At 40.0% G+C, this 19259-nt stretch overlaps 3 protein-coding genes across 5 annotated transcripts in view; 1 reads left to right on the top strand and 2 right to left on the bottom strand.

Moving 5' to 3' along the window:
• The window catches only part of wdr33 (WD repeat domain 33), a 28202-nt gene extending 19451 nt beyond the window's left edge, over positions 1-8751 (bottom strand). The window contains exon 1 of one of the 3 annotated variants that reach the window (XM_053651828.1): positions 8707-8751. The gene's annotated coding sequence lies outside the window, so the exon portion shown is untranslated. Of the gene's footprint in view, positions 1-7497; positions 7871-8706 lie in introns of those variants that run through there. The other 2 variants (XM_053651827.1, XM_053651829.1) reach the window with 2 other exon arrangements.
• Positions 8752-10030: 1279 nt separating this feature from the next.
• Positions 10031-13004, top strand: dusp28 (dual specificity phosphatase 28). Its single transcript, XM_053651914.1, has 2 exons — positions 10031-10577; positions 12323-13004. Exons 1-2 carry the CDS (start codon positions 10233-10235, stop codon positions 12446-12448), a joined length of 471 nt encoding a protein of 156 aa, XP_053507889.1. The 5' UTR covers positions 10031-10232; the 3' UTR covers positions 12449-13004.
• An 81-nt stretch (positions 13005-13085) lies between these two features.
• Positions 13086-19130, bottom strand: LOC128624315 (vitamin K-dependent protein C). The gene is made up of 9 exons (XM_053651892.1): positions 19054-19130; positions 18805-18854; positions 18615-18689; positions 17898-18055; positions 17780-17804; positions 16707-16847; positions 16484-16605; positions 15022-15139; positions 13086-14280 (listed from the first exon to the last, which is right to left on the bottom strand). Exons 3-9 carry the CDS (start codon positions 18682-18684, stop codon positions 13730-13732), a joined length of 1185 nt encoding a protein of 394 aa, XP_053507867.1. The 5' UTR covers positions 18685-18689; positions 18805-18854; positions 19054-19130; the 3' UTR covers positions 13086-13729.
• Positions 19131-19259: the final 129 nt, after the last annotated feature.

Below are 19259 nucleotides of genomic sequence, written 5' to 3' on the forward strand. Positions count from 1 at the left end.
AATGCGGCGTTCGACTAAATCTCAGAATCGCCGACATAAGAAATAATAATAATAAAAAACAAACAAAAATGACCCCTCAGTTTGGAATGTCCACCAGGGACGGAAAAAAACCCGGGTTAAGCCGAACGCGATGCGAGTACCGAACAGTGACATCCTCACAGTAAATCAATCCTCCCTTTACAAATTACAGTCGTACAAGACCAGCGTCAGCCCTCAACATCGTACGCGATCATAAAGAATTCATCAGGACACAAAATGTCTTTTTAGGCTGATAAAGCAGGACATCAACACAGAACCCTAAAGAAAAGTCTCATCCACACTTCTAAAAAACATCAATGTGAATTTCCGCTTTTATTTCTGTACGATAAAACGACCGACACACAACCCCTCACACGCCTTCGTGCAGAGTGCTTTAAAATACACGAGGGACGAAAACGGCACGTAGAAACATATTAGGAAAAAACAACGACGGAAACTTATCACCCTTTCTGTATCGCACGTTTAAGCTAGGACGCATTCAATTAAGGATAAAAGGGAACACACTCTGCATCCGACATTCCAGTCATTCTCACACAAACGCAAAACGCGCGTTCCCTCCCTCTCGTCTGCGGTGTTTGATATTTATAAATTATTCTGACGCGGTCCACCGGCAACACCAATAACACAACAGAGACCCTTACTATCATCCATAACACCGCTGCATTTATGCATACTGCGTTATATAAAAATGCACGATATATAAATAAAACATACAACTGAATGTTACTCTTAAACATACTAAATCTGAAATCCAGTATAACAAGTGAACGGAGAAAGGCTTTTTATAATACATTTTTTACAATTCTATTCTCCATAATGTCAGCACGGCGATTTACGTGTAACGTTCAGGGACGTCTCTTGCGGTTTGCTATCCAGGTCACTTTAGGGATAAACTTTTACAGCATTTTATAACATTTTAAGCGGATGATAATTTCCTATGAAAGTGAACGTGACCTTCGTCATTTCATATTTAACCTAAACTTCATCTTGACTGAAGTCTGAGCGTCGCTGCACGTCTCCTTTTTCGTTCGTCACACAGTTCACACACGCGAACACCGGGAACCGGTGACGAGCGGAATGACGTACGAAACTAACAAGAGCACAGTTCATATAAATTAGCATATTACATATGAAAGAATTTTTGTTAGGCGGAACTCGCAGGATAAGAATAGCGTGTCTCTGGGCTCTTGGTTTCTTAAACGAGGCGCTCTGTTTAAGGCGGTTTACTCTAGTCCTGTCATGATGGACGTTATCGACTCATCCTACGATATACGGACGTGACCTGGATCATTTTCGCTGATCTCGAGATCGCCCCTTGTTTTCACCCGCGTGTTTTTTTTTTTTAAACACAAGAATGAATGTCGAACATTTTAGCCATGAAACCGCACATTCGAATGCAAACACTGGAATTTAAGAAGTGTAGCAAACACTAGCGCTGATTTTAATTATAACATACTGCATACGTAACACGCATAACCGTATATAATCTACAATAACGTCGGGGATCGAGCCGTTTAAACTGCGTGAGCTGAAGAACACTGAAACAACAGCGGTAAACTGAAGCGCTTTACTAGTGGGTTAATTACTTAACTCGCCCAAACGCATCCTGTACACATGAGATTAATCAGACATTTCCGCACAACGTAAAAACAACATTACGACTCGCTTCTGCACAAAACGACGCGGACGCACGAGTGAACGTGAGGCGCCAAAACACGTACGATGAAGAATTAAAGCATAAAGAACTCCCAATATTGTATTCCAGTCCATTTATTATTGTGTTGGTTGTGAGGTTTTAGACGATTTTTGCTTCATTTATTTAGGATATTTAATTATCTTGCGCATTCCAGTTCCAAAGTCTGAATATTCTTAAGACTTAGACTTTCGTCACGCTTTGAAAGCGTGTACTTGTGTTATCATGCTGTTATATTATCAGTACATCAGTGGCATAAAATGGTCTTACAATGATATCGTTTATCGCGATTATTTCTGCGTCCAGCAAACGCAGTCATCGTGAAAAGGTCTAGGTTACCAACCTAACAAGAAAAAGAAAAAAATAAATCCTTACTCTCTTTTGGATGAACGGGTTTTTCCATCCAGTAAGCTTTTCTGGACACGAGTGTGCCTTGTTACTCGTTCCCGAACCCCCTAAACGTCAACCGATGACTCATTACAGCCACGAGTACCGACTACATTTAATATTTTTGATCGATTTCATTTCTCAGTCTACACTAACAGAGCTAGTAAACTAATATGTACACATTCTGGTCAGTTGACGCTGTTAGCTAGCTCACATAAAACATTAACGCGTTTTCCTAGAAGCCCTGGATACCTCAGGATAAAATTCCGTTCCGTTAGTACAGGAAGATTAAATACAGAGTCGTATTTCCTAAATTCGAATACATTCCTGAGCAACTGAAACACTATATCGGAGAAACCCCCCCCCCGGGAGCGTTCACACAGACAGGTGAGCGAGTGAATTCATGCTTTTCACCCCGCTACGATATCGCACAGATTACTGCAACGATGGCCAAAGGATTCAATTATTCGGTTAAAGAACCCGGTAAAAGTTTTTGAAAGGACAAATAAAGTCGCTGCAGCGTTATTTAACCGAGATCGTTATTCGACTCTTCCGACAGCAGTGCAGGTGCGAATCGGGTTTACGTTAGTGCGCTCGTTCTAATACGCCATCGTTTCTATAGTAACAGATCGTTCACGGAGACTTGTACGCGGGACGCTTCGTATAAACAGACAAAACAGTTTGTAGCTGCTATAATGTAAGTGATAACAGGAAGAAAACATTACACGTAACTGTAACGTTAAACGTTTTTTCATTTTTGACATGCTGCTGTGGTAAAAGAGGAATAAAACCCTTCAGGATACACTGTTAGTAGAAAATAATCTTCAGGGGGTGGGGGGTGGCGGCAAAAATAAGTCGGCACGTTCTGAAGGGTCTCATGCCTTAAACAGCGCACGTTACATGCTCTCTAAAAACGTTTCCCTTTGGAAAATAATTACACATATTGACTATTTCGGTGCGTACCGTTGAAACTTCCTGAATTCATATGAAACGTCCACGTATCCATTTGACGGTTTTTTCCATTCCGGGTTAATTTTATCCTGTGGTAAACGAGTCCCCAAACTAGGGTTCGCTTGACTCACAAATCAGGGACGAGAAAGAAATTCGCAAAAGCTCCTTTTGTTCCATTAATTCGTTTTACAACTTGATCAGAAATATTGGATTTTGTGCTCTCCTGTCACTCCGCACTAGCAAAGATCGGTGATAACAATAGACGAATTTCCCCATCCTTCTACGCAGCCTAAACAAATTAGCTCCGTCTTTTAAATTGAGTACTTTTGTACGATTCTAGACTGTTATTGAGCGTTAACGCAAGCCAGTTTTCTACAGGTAGTGTGTTTTTATTTTTTTTTTTAAACTATTGAAGTTCTTCTGGATTTGCTAGATTAGTAAAACACTTTCGAACGCAAGGTCGAGGGTTTTCGATTTGAGATGCGGATCACCACGACAATCAAAACGACAGCAGACGAGGGAGCCTGAGCTCGTCAGTGCATAAAATCTCTAAACGTTTTAGAGCTTGGGCCGCATCACCACCCTGGCGTGGATTATTTTCCACGACATATACAACACTTCCTGCTAGACTGGTGAACCAGTGCGAGGAACATCCCTTTGGGTTTTTTTTTTTTTTTTACTCACTTATGCTTCACATATGTATGTTACAGTAGGACTATATTATAAATCTGAAATTTGGAGAGGAAAAAAAAAACAAAAAAAACAAAAACGTTTGGAGTCACAGAAAGTACATTCGGCCAAAAAGTTTATGAACCCGATAGTAGCGTAAATGTAAATATAAAATCATCCACAGAACAGGAAATAATCCAGCCAAGTGAACATTTCTCAACGTCAACAGTTTTTGCAAACCATGAGTATAATTTTATATACATTTATTTTAACTAATATATGGAGGGGGGGGGGGGGGGGGATACTTTATTCAATATGAGCAAAATTGAATTAGCGAATCAGCCTTTCTAATGAACATTTCATATAAACCTGATTAATGTATCTGTTCCCACAAGCCATAAAACCTTCAGGGAAAGAAAACCATCATCATCATCATCATCATCATCATCATGTGAATATATACAGCACATCATGACAAAAACAGATTAAGTTCACCCCACACTGTAGTAAAAAAAAACAACAACAAAAAACCAAACATCTCAACTCATTTCTTTGAGCATGCACGCGGTGAACACTTGAACACACTGGAAAGAGAAATATAAAAACACTGACTCTAGCTTGAGGTCCAGGAGCGTTCATTAGAAACTGTAAAACGGTACATTCAGACTTCTTTGGTGTATTGAATAAAAACCTAAGCCTATCTTGGATACATACTGTTGATGAATTAAACTAACTATACATTTACACGTACAAAAACTCCTAACAGCAAGTCCAGGTCTTCATGACTCTTTATAAACCAGGACATGCATGTAGTGCTAATAAACTCATCTCTGAGGAATATTTTTTGAAAGAATTTTCTCTTTCAAGTTTTTTTTTAAAAAAACAAAACAAAACAAAACAAAAAAAAACACAGTCCCTGTTTACACCGCCGTTTTCCAGAAGCTGCTCGTCCGCACCGAAGCGTCTGAAAACGCCTACGTCCTTATATTGCTACAGGTAACCCAAGACTATAAAGTTGAGCTGAACCCGCCCGCCCCCCCCCAACGTTTCCAGTCCACACTGCAACGGAAAAGGACGTTTTAAAACGTATCCGCTTGGGTGAGCGTTCTGGAGCGCTCGCTGGACAAAACCGCCGTATCGGTGTGGAACGGAAGGACAAAACGTGGATGCGTTTTCAAACGTACCCGGATTAATGCGGGGGTAGCCTTAATTACATATTTGTGGGTTTTAACGGTTGGATTGCACACACTAACTACCATCTGAGCTTTAAAAGAAAAATACACTCTGAAAAATATGCACGGTCATCTTTAAAATGAACACGGGATCTTTAGCTGCGTCCAAGATTTTACAGTTACGCTTTCTACATCACCCACAATGCTGATCTGCTCGTCGCAGCGCTGTGGGATTTACACTGCGCTCACGATCGAGTCGGAACCGCGTAGGGAACTTTATGACGTCCTACGAGGATAGATCCTTTTGAACGGCTCTCCGACTTGTAATTCCTACTGCGAGTCTTTCGACAGCTTCGACTTCTCCGAAGCGTCACTTACGAACACAGCAGCGTGTTCGTAAGAGTGAGACGTACGAACGAGAAAGACAAGGTACGACCAGCGTAATCTAGGGTGATTTCAGTGGCCTTTTGAGTTTCGGTTTATATACGAAACTGATAAATACCGGGTGATAATTAATCCTGAAACGTTCGTTCACGTTCTGTTAGATTTATTTCGCTCAAACTCCTCTTTCGTGTTGTTTTCCTCACTACTGACAGTGAATAATCACATCCACTTTAAAAATAAACTACACACGAACCAAACAACACTTTAATTCCAGTTTTCGCAGAGAGCTCGTCGCGAGTATTCGTATTATTTCCAGACTTTAAGCGCCCGAGTTCAAGCCAACGCCCTAACGTGAGAAATCCACGGTGCTGGATTGGAAAAAATGTCCAAGTTCCCAATTATCACGAAGGCGGCATTATTCCTCACTTCCCGTCGACCTAAAGAGAGCGATGCAGCGGCGCTTTAGCTTTCAGGTCCTTCAGTCTGTCCAGCTCCGTCACCCCATCATTTACACACAGATCAGCTTCTAAACCTTCAAACGATAGCCGCGTTGCATTCCGGGACTCGGCGTTCGCGTCAACGTCTCCGCTGGATTTCTCATTAATACGACGACGATAAAACCTGTGTCCGAGACATCTCTGCAAAACTTCTCCCCGGTGTTAATAAACACTCTTGTAACTGCACAAGCAATTACAATGTTCGTTAACCTATCACGGGAATAACAAACTACAGCATCAACTCATCTCGTCGCACATATTTCCGTATAAACACATTTCATGCGTTTCAGAGTGGAGTTTTCCTTCAAACCTCTGGTCGTGTGCGCACAGAAAAACTTATCGTATTTAATTTAAAAAAAGTATACATGTGCAAACGTATTATCGGTACAGTTTCAGGTGTGCATCATTTAAAAAAAAAAAAAAAGGTGAATCCTCTAAATTGTATCATCTGAATAATTGGGGGATTATTATTAGGGATAAGTCAGGTGTGTGTGTATGCTCCTGTAGATATTTATTTGCTGGTTAGGTTTGGCTAAACCATAAATGAGAACCTGTTAAACAAACAAACAAACAAAAAAAATACAGTACACGAAGCAAACAAAGAAATACAATTCACACATTATTACACATGATATTCATATTTTAAAATAAATAAATAAGTAAATAAATCTCTGACTAGCATCCCATTTACTTCAACTCTGAATTAGATAATTAGCAAGACAGCAAAATAACCTGGTGACTTGAATACAATGACACAATGTTAATCTTTACTTAATTTGACCATGAAGTTAGACCTCTCTGGATGTACATTTCTATTAATTTAAAACAAACAAACAAAAACAAACTGATTGCTAGCTAAGCTGGACAGTTAGCATAACTTTAACGGTTGAGAGCTAGCAAAGAAAACTTCTAACACATACTGCTATCTATTTCATTTTAGAGAACTACGTAAAGGTTTCTGAAGTGTTTTGTATTATTATTGATTAAAACTGGTGTTATAATGAAAAGTTATATCTATTAAATGTAATAACTTGCTAATAAGTGTGTATGCTAGCTAGCGTCACGAGCCAAAGTAAGGGCGGTTTGTTTGGGTTTTTCGACTGGATTTGGTCACTTCAGTCACAAATTTAGATCGTATTTTTGTTGTACAGCAGTTTAACGCGACGTTATAAGGAGTTATTTATTCGAATATATTTAGAATAATCAAGTACGAGTTCTATGAACACGTCACTCGGCGGAATTTTTTAAATCCGCGGCGGATGTCAGAGATTAGCATGTAACATTGGAAATGTTTTAATTCACGGACGCTCAAAATGTAATAGTTTTTTTTTTTAGTGTTTGTGATAGACATTTAAGCTATAAAATGTCTAAAAAGACGTTTTCGTGGAGGAAACTCTAGCAACACACACCACTAATACACACACAATGACTAATGGCGAGCTAATTCTCGCTAACTTACCTTGCTAAATGCGCCAACCCTTAACAAACCCTAAGCACAACCCTTATTCCTACATTTCTACAAGGGAACTTAGCGTAAATATTGCTTTATTTGTTGGCAAATAAAATGCTTTTAAAAATAGACTTTTTATTCCTTTAAACATTGATCCTGCTTTCCTCACACGGCGTGTATAAATGTTTAAATGGCGCCCCGGTCACAGACATGCGTGTTTGTTTGCTTTTTCCCATCATATTCTTGAGAACTCACCGCAAAAATATCCAGTGCTGACTGAGTCTATAAAGCTATTTTTTTTATTCACGACTCTTCTGTATTCTCTTAACGAAAATACAATACCAAAAACGTCCCCAGCGTGCAATTAGATTGTCAACATGCACCGCAAATCACTCTCGGCCGCCATCTTGAAGCCTTTTTTTTCCCTCTCTCTCACTCTCTCTTCCCCCTCCCTCTGTCCTCGTCTTGTTGCTCGGGGTTTACGCGATGACGTCATTACGCAACTCGCGTGTCAGCAGCGTCAGAATGACTTGAGTTGACGTGATGACGCCATTACGCAGTCAAGTACGTACAGTACCCATCCATTCATTTATTTTACACTGCAAATCGAATAAATATAATAATAAAGTATAAATGTAAATATAAATAACAATTGATTACAACATATATATCACATATCATTTAATAGTTTATTTTAATAAATATCAAAAATCTAAAAGATTGCGTTATAGCTGTACGTCATTCCCTTCAAATGCTATTGAAGTTAGAAACATGTATACCAATGACGAAACTTTAGAGACGGTCCCTTAATTTCCACATATCTGCGAATATCGAACGTCCAACATCAAGCCAACTTTATGCCAGTGTGAAAATTTACATTTGATAGGGGTTCCACAATTGGCCGTGGCAAAATGGCTTGATAGCGCCACCTACCAAATTTCACCAATGTGCACCTCGCGCTACATTTCACCTACATGTACGAAATTAGGTAAACATGTGTAAGATGCCAATACGTACAAAAACGTCTCTTGAACCCATGCCCTAAACTCAACAGGAAGGCAGCCATTTTGATTTTTCTCTTAAATTTTTGCCATTTCCAGGCCTCGTTCTTTAACGAACTCCTCTTAGAGGTTTCATCAGATCGATATCATATTCAGTCAGTCTCATCTAAACACATTGACGATGCTAAATTGAGAAGCTTTTGAGTTTTTGCTGCATGGCGTGGGCATGGCGGTCTCACAAATTTCGATGTTTCGCCATGAAAAAGGAAGTTGTTATAAGTCAAACATACAATGTCTAATCTGCGCAAAACTTCACAAGTTTGATAAAAGTCCCGGTCCGAAGACATCTACACACCGATATTCAGTTATAGTCATGTTTTACATTAACTCAGACATATAATGTTAAATCTTCACCAAACTTCACATATTTGATGCTAATCCTGCCCTGAAGACATCTACATACCAATATTCAGCTATCATTATACCGCCACCTGCTGGCAACAGGAAGTGACATGTTTTACACTAATGTATTCCTAGCAACATATATGCCAGCAAATTCTAAACATGGTAGCAACATGCTAGAAACATGTTAGAACATGCTAGCAACACTTAGCTAAGTGCTAAAGCATGCTATTACTGCTAATAAACAGAAAGTTGTTATAACTCAAGCATACAATGTTCAATCTGCTTCACACTTCACGTATGATATGAATCCTGGCCTGAGGACATCTACATGCCAATGTTCAGTTATAATTCATAGCGCCACCTGCTGGCAACATGAACTGACATGTTTTACACTAACTCAGACATATAATGTTCAGTCTGCACCAAACTTCATATGTTTTATCAAGTCTGGCCTGAAGACATCTATATGCCAATATTCAGTTATAGTCATAGCGCCACCTGCTGCCAACAGGAAATTACATATTTTACATCGTGATACTCTACTAACAACATATAAGTGCTTAAAAAAATATTAATGGCATTCCCCTGGCAGAGCAGCCCCAACGTGCACCCGGGTGCAAGGGCCCGTTCATCGCTGCTTGCAGCTTTAATTTGTAAATTGATATGTTGCCCTTAAATAAATAAAAAAAATGAAAACAAAGAAACATTTATTACTAATAACAGTTACACAATAAACAACAAGGATACAATTTACAAATCTTAAGCTGGTAATAAAAAATGTGCTCTGAATTAACAAATGAATTACAGAATGTAATGTACAATATATAACCACTGATATGCTACATTTTCATTGAACATTTATTTGACATTTTATTTAACGTTCCTTTTACATTTTAGGAAGGAGTCTCCAGTGTCAGCACTTTGTAACGGTCAGGACAGACGAGTTTGCGTCTTCCGGTTGCAGCATTTTTTCGTTTTTGTTGTTGTATATTTAAACGAGAGACGAAAGGGAGGCTGGTGAAGGAACGACTGTTTAATGGACATATCATAAAAGTGATAACAGGAATTAGCTTGTCGTGTGGACTTTCCAAAACATTAAACGTTACTATAAATGGATAAAAAGTATGGCGTGTTGTTCATTAATAAATGAAAAACCGTAATCGTTGGCAAACTTATGGATGTTCTGCTATATAATATAAAATATCATCTAAATTTCAGTAACAGAAACTCCTACTAACTGCTACATCACACCATCCTGTCGTTGATTAATTTCCTATAACAGTATGACAGGAAATGTTTTATTCCTTACTTAACATACACTCGAATACAACAGGCTTTCAGGGAGAGCAATCAAGCGGCATTAGGACCATGAAGACACCTCGTGGCTGCTCTGCTCTGCCATCATGGAATAAATTTAGCAGTGCAGTGTGTAATTTTGGGGTGTGTGCAGTATGTGAGGGACTCTGCAGCACTGTAAATCCACATGCATGTGAGTAAGACTGGAGGAGTGAGCATGCAAGTTTTGTCTGATTAGACAGGTAGTAGTTTTGATATTGCTATCACACACACACACACACACACTGAATGCTGCAGCTGTGTAAGGTTACAGACTCGCTGTTCATCAGCAATGCTCGCTCAGCCTGCACTGATGAGCTCCTCCAGAAGGAGGCAGTGACCCTCTGCATCAACGTGTCCAAGCAGCAGCCCTGTCCTTCAGCCCGGGTCAGCACTCTGCGCGTGCCCGCCTACGACGATCCCAACGAGGACCTGCGCGCGCACTTCGACCGCTGTGCTGATGTCATACTCAGTGAAGCTGCGCGCGGCGGCCGCACCGTCGTCTACTGCAAAAATGGCCGCAGCCGCTCGGCTACAATATGCATCGCCTACCTCATGAAACACCAAAGCTTGTCCTTAACCGAGGCGTATGAGGTACGCTTATCTTCAGTCACTATCATTTCGGACATTTTCAGAGCCCGCCCCCGAAGTATCCCGAATACGTCTCCAGTAGTGAACAAATCGGCTCACGTATGCGAATCGGCTCTTTTAGCTGAACGTTGAGAGCCGATTCGTTTTATTTAAAATTCAGTTATTTAAAATATATATATTAATGAGACTCATATACGAGTACATTTGTCTTTAATTCTTTTTAAGGCTGTAGGCAATGCTTATTTTCTTCTTCGGTTATCTTCTTTTAAATAATTTCGGCCATACTGATACTTTTTAAGTATCGCACGTGCATGTCCAGTAGTAACTGATGTTTCGACTCTTTGAATCGGTTCTTTTAGTTGAACGTTGAGAGCCGTTTTTCTTCGGTTCTTTTTTTGTGTTATTAATGAATACGATGTACTCTGTACATCGTACATCGATGTACATACTCTGATGTATTCTGTGTTGTATCGATCAATATTCAGTTCTTACATGTGTCTGGATTGCGTCTCTACTAATGGTGAATCGACTCTCTTTTAGATGAACAGTGAGAGTCGATTGGCAAATGTGAGCTGGCTTTTCTGTCTTCCGTTATTTTTATTTCTTATTTTTTTATGAGTATGATGTATTTTATTTGAGTATGAAGTCTGTCTCGTTTTGGCCATATTCATGTTACCAAGTGTCTCGAATGTGTTTCGTTTGTCAACGAATCGTATTTTTTTAAATGAACGACGAGCCGACTCTCATATCTGAGTAGATTTGTCTGTCTTTAATTCTTTTTTTTTTTTTTTTTTTTTAAAGCTTTAGGCAATGTTGTCTTCTTCTGTTATGTTCTTTTATATAATTTCGGCCATATTCAGAACTTTTAAGTATCACACCTGCATGTCAAATAGTAACGGTGATGTTTTGATTCATTGAATCGACTCTTTTAGCTGAACGTCGAGAACCGACTCGCATATGTGAGGCGTTATTTCTTTCTTTAATTCTCGTTTTTGTAGCTGTAGGCAATGCATATTATTTTCTTATTTAACACTTCAGCCCTGTTCAGAATTATCAAGTGTCTCGAATGCCTCTCCATTAGTAACGGTGATGTGTCGACTCTCTGAGTCTTCTCAGTTAGATGAACCGTGCGAGCCGACTCTCATTGTGAGTCGTTTTTTCCTTCTTTAATTATTTTTTTTTTATTTTTAGCTGTAGGCAATATTCTTATATTATCGTCTCCTATGTCATTTCTTCCCTGTTCATAATTTTCAAGATGTTTGAATGTGTTTCCAGTAATGACGGTGATGTGTCGGTTCTCTGCCTCGGATCGTTTAGATGAACCTTTAGTGTCAATTCACATATGTGAGCCGTTTCTTCTTTGTTTAATACTTTACTTTTGTAGCTGTAGGCAATGTCTATTATATATTTCTCCTATTTTCTTATTAGGAAATTCCTATTCAGACTTTTTAAGTGCCTTTACGTGAGCCATTTCTTTTCTTTAATTATTATTTTTTGTACATCGGCAATTCCATTCCTCATTTATTCACTAATTTATCTTTAATTACTGCTTAGATGTGTACATGGAAACTATTTTTTCAAAATCTGAGCTGTGTGAGTGACGAGATGTGTTTCACACTCTGTGTGTATAACGCATGTTTATTATTGGAGGTGTTAGTCAGGATAGATGGAAATTATTGTTTGCTGAAGAATTACTTTTTGTTTTGTTTTGAAAACGTAAAAAATTATGATATAATTTGTTTCATCAGTTGGTGAAAAGTGCTCGATCGGTGGTGGAGCCAAACCCTGGCTTTTGGGCTCAGCTGGAGCGATACGAGCAGGACCTGAAGAGCACGAGGTCAGCAAGGAGCAGTTTGAACATCTCTCCATCTTAAAACAAAGTCGAGGCTACCCTTTATCTTATTTTATGTAAATTGATGCATAGTGTGCTGAATGCTTTCCTAAAACCATGTATAAGTGCCAGAGCAATTATATTTTTTTCCACCCCTAACTTCATTATGCATGACATTTTTTTTTTTTTTTTTATTCTCAGGTTTTCAAAAAGTTTAATGAAGGTTAGCTGCTATGCAAATCAATAAAAAGATTATTGATTGTGTGTCTTATTGAAACGGACCCATAAATGGCGTGGACTTTTAAATTTGAGTAGATTCATTTGAGCGTCGTATGCTTTCCAGAGCACAACCCAAACACAAAGGCCTGCGGTTCAGCCAGCTTTCTCTACAGCGACTATTTCACCGAAGACACGCATCACAAAATAAGTCTAATATCTCTTAAATGATGTCTTCACATATACCTTATTAATCATATCATACTACAAATTTGAATAATAATAAAAAAAAATCGAACGCATCTAGTTTTCACCTGTAGCCCAAATGTATGTGTGTATATACATATATATACACGAAGTGACGAACCCTACGCCGACCCCAGTGCTTTGAAGAGGGACGATTGCCCACAGCAGCCATATGTAGGGTTTGAAACGATAAAATGCATCTATAAAAGGACCAAATGTACGCTGTGTCATTCTTTATTCAATTTGAAAAATTATTGCATTGGGAAAAGAGGAATAAGATACATCAGGATGTGCTGTTATTGGAAGATAATCAAGCTCTGAGCGGTAACAGTTACTCCACTTCATCACACCACCCCATCTTTGATTATTTTATTTAGTATAGCAGCACATTACCAAGCGTTTTATTCATTACTTATTAGACTGTGATAGGGTTTGATATAAAACAACATACAGGTGTGTGTGTGTGAAATTACTAAGGCTGTTCATTTCAACCCTTGAAGAGGGGATGCTTCAGTCTCATACATTGTGTTCTCATTGCGCCTTCAAAGGGACCAGGGCGTAGTCATGATTACTTCCGAACGAACCACAGCCTTGTTTAATATGTTTAGACAATTTATCTGTAATCAGTATGAGATTATATTTCCTCAGTAATCTATGCAACTCTGGTCATCACAGTTTGAAAGGGCTTTCGGAATGAATAGTGCATTGTCATAAATAACCTTGCACACAGTTGAGATGATACTGATTTGATTTTAAAGTTTGGGGGCTTGTTTTTTAGTCAACAGAAGAACCATTTCAGAAATAATTGAGCAAACTAAATGTGGAAAGATAGGCAGAACAGAGTTGGAATGATGGGATTTGATCATGGCTGCTTTTTCACGCTATCGATCCACTCCACGTAATTGGAGACTTTGGTGTAGATGCCCAGTTTGTCCGTGTTGCCACAGCCCTCGCCCCAGGATACGAGGCCGATGAGGAACCACGTGTTGTGGTATAGAGTCATCATGGGGCCGCCGCTGTCACCACTGCACGCGTCCTTGATGCTACCGATGCTGCCGGCGCACAGCACGTTCTGCGTCAGGTTGTTGACCATGTGGTGCGCGCACTCGGATTGCTCCACCAGTGGCACGCTGATGTGTTTGAGATCCGAGCTGTACGGCACTGTCCCTTCTTTATCCGTGCCCCAGCCTGTCACCACCGTCATGGTGCCGTTGAGGTGGAGCACGCGCTCGGCCAGGTCTCGACTCGGCAGACAGGCAGGGACGATGTACGTGCTGAACTTTACGGGCGACTCCAAACGCAGCAGAGCTATGTCGTTGTCTGCCTTCAGGCTATTGTATTTTGGGTGCGGGACAGTTTTCACCACAGGAAGGGTGACCTCGGATCCTTCGAACTCAAAACGTTTGTAGTCACCTAAAGGTCATTATGTTCCAGTTACAATGCAGCATTTGGACACTTCACACATAAATAGGACGGCTGCCCGGCATATTTTGACCAACTATAAGGGCAGTATCATATGTGTCCTTGGCCCTCCCATAATCACAGGACCAGTGTCCCATAAAATTTTCACAAACATGGTAGACCAAACTAACTCTGAACAAGGAATACACTTATTTCGCTTCATGTTAGTGTCTTATACTGTAGATTACCAAAGTCATTCCTTGGTTAAATCAACCAGCTAGTATGACATGACACACAGTTTGCAGCTAACCTGTGAGATGCTAACTTGCACACCTCTAAGGCTAACTGAAAAACACTGCTTGCTGGCTAGCTTGCTAGCTAGAAAGCAGTGTTTTTCAGTGGAGTGGTTTAAGAAATGAGCAGATCATGGGTTCATTATCTGTGTGGCAGCTGGGGGTGTGGTCAAGTGTCGAGGCAGTCATGAGAACAAGAGACCAGAGATTAGCAAATAAATAGGCTGCTGTAAACTAGGCACAGGTGTAGACAATCACTTGTCACCCGCTCGTTCTCCACGGCTCCCTCTCCACTTCACAGTCGGCACTTCTCCACGCCCCGGCTGCCACAATCTGTTAAAATGCTAGCCAATGAAATGGCTACCTGATCCAGAATGGACAACTCTTGGAAAAAAGAGTCATTCTGCAAATATCAGTCTCAAGATAGCAAATCATTAATATAAAAAACCCTGAAACAAACCCAGTCTGACGGCGAAGCGGCTGAATCCTTCAAGACAGTGAGCAGCAGTGAGAACCCAGAATTCATCAATCAAGACGCCTCCACAGTGAAATTTTCCTTTGGAATTCAAGATAAGAGCCTGAGAAGAGAGCACAAATATAAATGGTACCATGTTAAAAACCTCCAATACAATCGATCTGAATCAGGACCTAATCAATACTGTTCTAAACATGCCCTTGTGGACTTTCCCACCAATCTGGGACATGTGGAAGAACAATTTAAGGAGCTGATTTTAAAGAAGGAGTGCACTCGTCCTCAGCATAAACATGCACGAAGAGATTTCCTTGGTGAAATGCACACTTCGTTTACTTCGAGTCGTATCGCCAAGGAGACAACAGATGATTGCAAAACTTTAACACAGAGTATCTTTAAGGTTGTTTTCACACTTGTGATGTTTTCTGGACTCGGGGGCCATTTGCCTGAGAGCTCAGTACGTTTGGTGTGGTGTGAAAACTCTTCATATCCGGGAGTGGTTCAGAGAACAGATCTTTTTGTACGATAATATAATGTGCATCTAAAAAAACACTGTTCTTTGCTGCTTGAGTGTTGGTACCAATGGAAAATGATAACCAAGAGCCGTAACAACCACCCAATCGATCCACTGTTTGGAAGAAATTCTTTGATGTGAAAGTAAACCTGCAAATTTGAGCCCTGCCCCCAAACCGCCCAGAATCGGTCGTTGGTATGGACTTAAGTATTCGTGCCAAGTGTGACACCCTAATTTGCGATTATACTAGATACTAGACTAGTGTTATTCTTATAAATCCTTAGATTTATCTAGTGCTTTTGTAGGCACTCAAAGTGCTTTACATTGTATGGGGGGGAATCTCCTCAACCATCCACATGGATGATGCGACGGTAGCCATAATGCGCCAGAATGCCCACCACACACCAGCTATTAATGGAGAGGAGAGAGTGATGTAGCCAATTCAGGGATGGAGATTATTAGGGGGCCATGATAGATAAGGGCCAATGGGGGAATTTCACCAGGACACCGGGTTTATACCCCTAGTCTTTTACGATAAGTGTCCTGGGATTTTTAATGACCACAGAGAGTCAGGATCTCGGTTTAACGTCTCATCTGAAAGACGGTGCTGTTTTTACAGTATAGTGTTCCCGTCACTATACTGGGGCATTAGGACCCACACAGACAACAGAGTGAGTGCCCCCTGCTGGCCTCACTAATACCATTTCCAGCAGCAACCTTACTTTTCTCCAGGAAGTCTCCCGTCCAGGTACTGGCCAGGCTCAACCCTGCTTAGCTTCAGTGGGAAACCAGGCCAGAGCTGCAGGTTAATAAGCCCACTTAAATTTTGTGTACAGAAACAACTTTTAATAACTGCTTTTGTTGTAACCAAACAATCATTGTGAAAAAAAACCAACAACCACGATTTCCCTCAAAGATCTTTGTTCATTCTTATACCTGCCAAGGACTCTCTCCCCTTTTGCCAACTTCACCACCAACGAGCCAAGGTTGTAGACCTTCAATGGGCTTTGGTCTGTAGAACGACTTAGCGATCAAAATCTGTCCGCAAGACCGCTGATCTGAAAATCAAAGACAAACGCATAAAGGACAAATATTAACAATACAGAGACCTGGAATGCACTTAAATTCATCTCCAGCAAGAAAAATACCGTGTCCTCACTTTTTGGAACACACTGTTTGAAGTCTTCCTGGACTGTGTATCCATTAATACAGCTGCAGTAGCGTCCTATGTTGTCTTTCCTCTCGTGGCAGTCGTGATCACAGCCTCCGTTGTCCACCGAGCAGTTCGCTTTGATGCTATCTGAAGGTCAAATCAGTCTCAGAATACAGTCTTAAAGGAAAAAGCCACCCTGAACGACTTTTCAATGGCATCCAGGTTTCATTTTGTAATTAAATTCTGAGATTTTTTTCTAGTTGATCTAATTGATGTTGCTCTTTGAAAGAAGCGATTAATGTGTTCGACTGCCTGCTGACATCGGTGCAGTGGGATTTTGCCCTCACTTCATCTCTACGTAAAGAGAGCGATGCAGTGGCGCTTTAGTCCTTTAGTTTGTCTATCTCTCTAATCTCTGCATCTGTACACTTTACTCAAACAAACCAGGTTACAAAGCTTAAACCTTCTTGCTAATCCCAGAGTCAGTGCCATAGCGCTCGTCAAACCAAGCTAAGTCCCTGCGGTAACTCGGTGTTACTGCACTGTGAAGCTGCATTGCATTCTGGGACTTTGACCCCAGCGTTTGCACCAACATCTCCACTACTTCTTTGCTGGATTTCTTGTTAATATGACGTTAAACATGGCTTGAAGATGCTGAGAAAGCTAACAGTGGAGTCTGACAGCACCAACCAACAAATTAGCGCCAGAATCATTAAACACATCACGATATAAAAATAGTTCCTATGTTTCAGGGTGGGGTATTCCTACAATACGTTATTCGACAGCACATACTAAAGTATTTATGAAGTGCTGTTCTCAAAACTATGTAGAAACCTTGATTTTAAGCCCTTCTGTAATTCAAACTCGTGTAGATGACGGTGTTTTCCTTCAAAAGCCTGGGTTGCAGGAGCAAACGAAGGACCGTCACTGATCCACACAAAATCCTTTCTGACAGGCATTTGGGACACAATCATTCCCATCTGACACACAATAAACAATAATACACACACAAAAAAGCATGCAGTTTAAATTAGATTTAGATGACACCATGATTTACCTTAAATAATCCCAACACTCACCTTCATAAATAGTCCAGAACTTTAACTGTAAGAGAAGAAGAGCAGACATTATCATTATCAGACGTTGCGCTGTGAAGCTGCAGAGATATACGAATCATAAGATGTAGAAATGATTAACCGTGGCCTCCTTGGTCCGGTAGATCTCTTTAGCCTCTTCAAAGTCACAACGCTCTTCCATACACTCTCGCTCCAAAGATGGAGACTTGAATTCCTCCAGAAGGGAATTGGCCCTTCTGGAGCGCAGGAGCATGTGCGCCTCTGGACTGCTGTGAAAAACTGATTAATACACGAAAAAAAAAAAAAAAAATCAAGAACTTTTTATTGTTGATACCATAAAGTGGAATAAGTTGTGTAAGGATGGAACCGAATATGAATAATATATTATCGGATTGAATCGGATCGGATTGAACAGTTAAGGTGTTGTAAACAAATATAAATAGAGATATGAATAGGAAGTGCACTATTCGTTTATTTATTTATTTATTTATTTTTAGAAAGCTTGCCAGAAAACTTCATGCTGTGTGCATTGGACTGAGTTGCACAAGAACGAGGTTTTCACCTACGTGCGGAGCTTTACACAGGTCAACAGTGAAGTTCTCAGAAGGGTTACCAGATTTCAACAAACTACCCATGAATACTTTTTTTTTTTTTTTTTTAAACAAAAATACTTCAAATTAGCCAAAACAAATCAGCGATTGAGGAGACGATGATTATTTCTGGTTTAAATACGAATACAGAATATTTGAAGCAGCACATATTTGACTATATTTTGCTTATATTGACCAGAGGTGCCAATAATTCTGTGTATGTAGCACATTTCATTTTTGAGTCGTACCTGACATACAGACTGCAGAAGCAGCCCAGAGGAAAATCAATGCCAAGCAGAGGAACGGTGTCTTCGCCATGGTCGCTGCAGACACAACAACGCCCAAATCCTCGTTATTATTTATTATATAAATCATATTCATATAGCAGCAATGCAATAATAATACAGGTTAAAAAGCAAAGATGGAAAGATGTCTTACTAGATAGCAGATCTGACCAACACACTGTCTGTTTCTTTCTCACAGAAAATCTAGATGGAGAGATACGTGCGTCAGAAATTGTAGGTTAGAGACGCAACTGTTTCAGTCGTGTCCGTATTCCTCGAAATCTGTTATCAGGTGCCGATAATCTGTATATACACATGTATTGGCTAGACACGCAGAGACGAAATATCAAAAAGCTTCTGAAATGTAGATCCAAATAAACGATCAAATAACCGTTATACTTACATGTTGAAAAATAAAGAGCTGGGATGGTGGATGTTCTGTTTAAACTGTGTTAATGACTGACTAATGTGCTTACTGAGAGACTGCTCCTGCCCTCTAACCTCTGGACAGCTGGAATTCAGAAATCTGAACCACTGGAACTAAATGATCAAATTGATGCTAATGTGTTCAGACAAAATAATCTATGGGTAATAATAACCTGATTATAA

This window comes from Ictalurus furcatus, chromosome 20 (genome assembly GCF_023375685.1).
Source record: "Ictalurus furcatus strain D&B chromosome 20, Billie_1.0, whole genome shotgun sequence".
Lineage (NCBI taxonomy): Eukaryota > Metazoa > Chordata > Actinopteri > Siluriformes > Ictaluridae > Ictalurus > Ictalurus furcatus.